This window comes from Triticum dicoccoides, chromosome 3B, assembly GCF_002162155.2.
Source record: "Triticum dicoccoides isolate Atlit2015 ecotype Zavitan chromosome 3B, WEW_v2.0, whole genome shotgun sequence".
In the NCBI taxonomy this organism is placed as follows: domain Eukaryota; kingdom Viridiplantae; phylum Streptophyta; class Magnoliopsida; order Poales; family Poaceae; genus Triticum; species Triticum dicoccoides.
Window position 1 is genome coordinate 592,275,612 of NC_041385.1, and position 5,090 is coordinate 592,280,701.

General features: G+C 46.0%; 1 protein-coding gene across 1 annotated transcript; it reads left to right on the forward strand.

Annotated features, from left to right (window-relative positions):
• Positions 1 to 555: 555 nt before the first annotated feature.
• Positions 556 to 3,986, forward strand: LOC119277281 (serine carboxypeptidase-like 18). The gene is made up of 11 exons (XM_037558535.1): positions 556 to 825; positions 926 to 1,065; positions 1,159 to 1,235; positions 1,344 to 1,569; positions 1,725 to 1,762; positions 1,858 to 1,959; positions 2,056 to 2,139; positions 2,205 to 2,366; positions 2,913 to 3,223; positions 3,313 to 3,358; positions 3,430 to 3,986. The coding sequence occupies exons 1-11, from the start codon at positions 686 to 688 to the stop codon at positions 3,511 to 3,513; spliced, it is 1,410 nt and encodes a 469-aa protein (XP_037414432.1). The 5' UTR covers positions 556 to 685; the 3' UTR covers positions 3,514 to 3,986.
• Positions 3,987 to 5,090: the final 1,104 nt, after the last annotated feature.

Genomic DNA, 5,090 nt, shown 5'->3' on the forward strand with positions numbered 1-5,090 from the left:
CGATGATGGCGATGTGCCTTCAGCTTGCTCCGGTGATTGTAGTATTTGTTAGGTGGTTTGCGGATCTGGATGTAATTTTAATTCTAGTGTTATTTGTACTGTCTTGACAATTGATGAATAGAGCGAAAATATTTCTCGTAATTTTTTTTTTTACTTTCACTATGCTGCTCTCTTTTATGTCTTGAAATGTGCTATTATAGATAAGGCCATTATTATAGATGAGGTCAACCTATGGGTTACTGCAGGGGCTAAACAATTAGGAAAAATTGTATTGCGCGAGTAATTGTCATTGCCGTACTACGGCCTTATCTAACTCTAAAACTCTATCCTTCTCTATTTTAATAGATGAGGCAAAAATTTTGCTTCCGTTTCGGAAAAAAAAGTTCTATGTTACTAAGTTACTCCCACTATGCGCGGAGGCGTGGCACTGATTGGGATTCACCGAGCTGACGTGATGAGTTTCGGTGATTAGATTCGTTTCCAAGCGGCGGATGTTGCCAGTCGTCCTGCCGTGACACGTCTGGCTAAGGGGCATGACACGTGTGGTAGAGCAGTTGAGACCGGCAGAAAATCTCCTCCGCCTTTAGACAGTTCCGGCCAAAACTATGCCAGCAGTTGATCCGCTGCCCGTGCTCTGCTCTGCTCTACCGCCGTTGCCGCCGCTAGTCCGAGTACGAGTACAGAGATGATCCCGACGCGGCTGCTCTGCTGCTGCTACTTGCTGTGGTTCATCTTCATCGCCGTCGCCCCGCGCACGATCGATTCCAAGCTGGTGACCACCCTCCCTGGCTTCGACGGCCGCCTCCCCTTCCGCCTCCACACTGGGTGGGTACCTTCGTCTCCATCTCAATCTCCACGAGCTAAAGTCTATCTACTTCTTGCATTCTTATAAATCGACATGTCCATGAATGAATTGAATCGCAAGGTACGTGGAGGTGGACCAGGGCACGGAGCTCTTCTACTACTTTGTCGAGTCGGAGGCCGGCGGCGAGGGGGACCCTTTCCTTCTCTGGCTCACCGGCGGCGACCACTGCTCCGTCTTCAGCGGGCTCGCCTACGAGATCGGTCTCTCTTTTCATCCAATCAACTACTATTACTGATTGCGGGGCCGTCTCTCCATCTGCAGCATGATCATATTATCATTCATGTATAGTACAGGTCCCATCAGGTTCGTCCTGGAGCCCTACAATGGCAGCTTACCACGCCTGCACATCAATCCAAACTCATGGACAAAGGTCTTCCTAGCCAGCTTCTTGTTCCATCTGAAGCAGCTCGCTGCCTGTAATGTATATGTACGCATGCTGCTTGCGCTTGCACCCTAATAGTACCAAGGGAATGTGCAGGTGGCACACATCCTGTTCGTCGACTCACCGGTGGGTGCTGGATTTTCCTTTTCCAAGCAACCCAAGGGGTACGAGGTCGGGGATGTGTCCTCCTCATTGCAGCTCCATGACTTCCTCATCAAGTGGTTCAGCGACCACCCCAAATACCTGAAAAATCCTTTCTATATCGGTGGAGATTCCTATGCTGGAAAACTTGTGCCATATATCGTGCACATCATTTCACAAGGTACATTTATAGTATATACCAAGTGCCCTGTTTTGCAAGTCCATCTGCGTAAATCTGTGTGCAAACTAGTATGATCAATTGTTTCAATTCATTATAAGCTCTATCTGAAGTTCTGAACTGTATATGAATTCATGCTCACTAGCTTCCCTCTTCAGGTATTGAAGCAGGAAATAGTCCCCGCATTAATCTTAAGGTACCATAATGACATAATCATTACTACTTAGTTGTTTTAGCGATAACAGTAAGTATCATAAATGATTATTATATATGTATGTCTATTGATTTCAGGGATATCTAGTAGGTAACCCGTCGACTGGTGAAAGCATCGATATAAGCTCTAAAGTGCCATATGCTCACGGAGTTGGTATAATATCAGATCAATTATACGAGGTAACTAGACTCGAGCCTCCTTGCAGCCATGTATATAGTCCATTCTATCGTGATCAGGGTGGGCATTAATACGTTCTTTGTTGATAATATATGTAGACCATATTGGGGCATTGCCAAGGACAGGACTACATGTTTCCAACAAATGATTTGTGCGCCCAAGCTTTGGATGATTTCAATCATGTAAGAAGAACAAAGAAACATCTTATGGTAGAATTGATTTGACTGTTCGCCATGCGATTTTGCAGCTTTTGTCCGAAGTTCAGCAGGCCCAAATTTTGTTGGACACCTGCGTTTTTGCGTCCGTTCCAGCCCGACCAGAAGCTGATAGTGGGACCGAGTACTCGGGTGGCTCTGGTAGGAGGATCCTAGTTGGAAATCCGCCACCTCGCCCTCCATTTGGATGTATCGTAAGTAGCAATGTCTCCATTCTTCATGCAGTACAATGCAAGTTAGATAGCCGTCCATCGCTTTTAACAATTTATTACTATATAATACTCCCTCCGTTCCTAAATATTTGTCTTTCTAGAGATTTCAACAAGTGACTACATACGGAGCAAAATGAATGAATCTACACTCTAAAATATGTCTATATACATCCATATGTGGTAGTCCATTTGAAATCTCTAAAAAGACAAATATTTAGGAACGGAGGGAGTATAAAACTTTATTACAACTAATGTACTAATATATTAGTTGCAATAACATCTTATATTATGGGATGAAGCGAGTAGTACTTAGCTAAGGAATAATAGTGCCCTATGTAGAACAAACTAACCAATATTGTGGCAGACTTATGGGTAATACTGCCTATTGTATTTTTCCATCACTTTTAACAACTTATAAGTACTTAAACGAGAATAAAAGTAGGGAAAGTTGTGGTGAAGCTCAGGCTCCAAAAAAACACTCTCTTTAAAAGTAACTTATTAGTGCTATATATACCAATATTGTGGCAGACCTATGGGTACTACCTATCGTATTTCTGGGCAAATGCGGAGGTGACCCGAAATGCTCTTGGGATCAAGGAGGGGAGCGTGGAGGAGTGGGTGAGGTGCCACAACGGCGATCTGCCCTACACAATCGACCTCAGGAGCAGCATTGAGTACCACCGGAACGTCACGGCCAATGGTGGCTACCGTGCGCTTGTATACAGCGGCGACCATGACGCGATGGTGCCGCACCTGGGGACACAGGCGTGGATAAGGTCACTTGGCTTCCCCATCGCCCACCATTGGAGGGCGTGGCATCTCCATGGCCAGTCTGCTGGGTACCTCCACACGCACACCATTGTTGCTAGCTACTACTACTTGCTTCACGCTTACTGCATATTCTTGTTGATGCATGTATTTGTTGCAGGTTCACCTTAACTTACTCCAACAACATGACATTCGCAACCATTAAGGTAACACTTGCCTTCTTAATCTGCCTGGATGCACAAGCTGGTGCTGATCAAGTTCCATTCGGTTGATGCAGGGCGGCGGGCACACCGCGCCGGAGTACGAGCCCGAGGGGTGCTTCGCCATGTTTAGCCGATGGATACTCGGCGAACCACTCTAGTACTCCTAACAGCAACGACCAAGTAGAGAAGGGGGAAAGCGACACCACTCCACTAATCAATGGTTCCTGCTACAACATATAGGTGCGTGATGCCACGCCCGTCTATATTGGAGGAAAAACACTTAAAATATTTTAGAAAATATAGATACCTCAAATATCTTGCTAGGTGTGGTATAGATATACTACGAGACAAAGAAAATTCTAGCAAGAAAAAATAAATCTGCATTGGTGCAGGAGACAAAGATTTTACAAATGCAGGTTCAGAGGGATCACACCAACGATATATACAACTTGTCGCCATGCTTACGTTTACATACAGCTACTGTCCAACTAAAGATACAATGATCTCACATTAGATTGACACATGGCTATGGCTATTGCTTTTCAAATTTCAATGAAATTGACACATGCCTTATGGCCATTGCTTGTCCAATTTCAATGCCGCCTCCTTGTAGGCCATATTTAAAGGAAAACGTTTCACGCCGGGGCGCCGGCCGCACCGGTGCACTCGGTTTCCTGTTGCTGCTAGTAGGCCAACCACCCATCCCTTATTCTCTCATCTCTATTCTTCTCCTCTGCTGCTTTCTTTTTTCTGCTCTTGCCATGGCGCCCAATGCCTGCCCCCTCAACACTTCATGCGGAGCTTGCCGTCGTTGACGGCCAGACCGCCTACTGCCGTGAGACCTCCCTCCCCCATTGATGCAAGCATCTCTCCCCTTCTCTTGCTTCGAAGCTGCCCTCTAGCTGCTGCATGTACAGAGGGCGTCACACACTCCACCACACCCCGGTGGTTGATGCATGGGTCTGCTGGCGGTTCCGCCTTGCCCGAAGGAATGCCCTCGAGGCGTTGTTGGAAGCAGGGGCGCCGGCGGCTGTGGGCTATGGCCAGGAAGATGAGGCATGCTCTCCTTTCATGCCCAACCAGTACCTCTGCTTCAACCAGCCAGATTGTTTGCTGGGTCCGGCAATGATTTTTGCTGGAACTAGTGTATTTATTTTGCTGGCGATCAAGCACATGCTGTCATTATTATGCTGCTACCTTTTTGCTGGAACTAGCTACAATTTTTACTGGAACCGGCAATGAAATTTGCTGAAACCGTTGTCTGAACTTGCTTGAGAACCCGCGTAAGTGTTGATCTTTTCTGTGACATTCATCAGATTTTTGCTGGAACTCGCTACAATTTTTGCTGGAACCAGCTACAACTTTTGCTGGAACTGTTGTCTGAATTTGTTGTGGAACCTGCGTAAGTTGTGATCTTTTCTGCGACATTCATCGGATTTCTGCTGGAACCGACTACAATTTTTGCTGGAACCGGCTACAACTTTTGCTGGAACCTTTGTCTGAATTTGTTGGGGAATCCGCGTAAGTTGTGATCTTTGCTGCGACAATTTATTTGCTTTTTTTGCTGCAATCAGTGACAAGTTTTGCTGGAAACGGTGTTGGAATTTGTTGAACCAACCATCGGAGTTTATCTGTCTGTGTCCGCCTGTCCTTTGATTTTGCTACAACAGTGATGGTGAATGCTACATCCGGCGATGATTTTTGCTGGATTCAACACATGCAAATGATGGAGACG

Bases quoted from the DNA above. Each gene is read 5' to 3' on its own strand.
- LOC119277281 (XM_037558535.1), top strand. From the start codon at position 686: ATGATCCCGACGCGGCTGCTCTGCTGCTGCTACTTGCTGTGGTTCATC. The intron at 1,236-1,343 runs GTCTTCCTAGCC...GGGAATGTGCAG, and splicing joins ATCCAAACTCATGGACAAAG to GTGGCACACATCCTGTTCGT. The intron at 3,359-3,429 runs GTAACACTTGCC...CGGTTGATGCAG, and splicing joins TGACATTCGCAACCATTAAG to GGCGGCGGGCACACCGCGCC.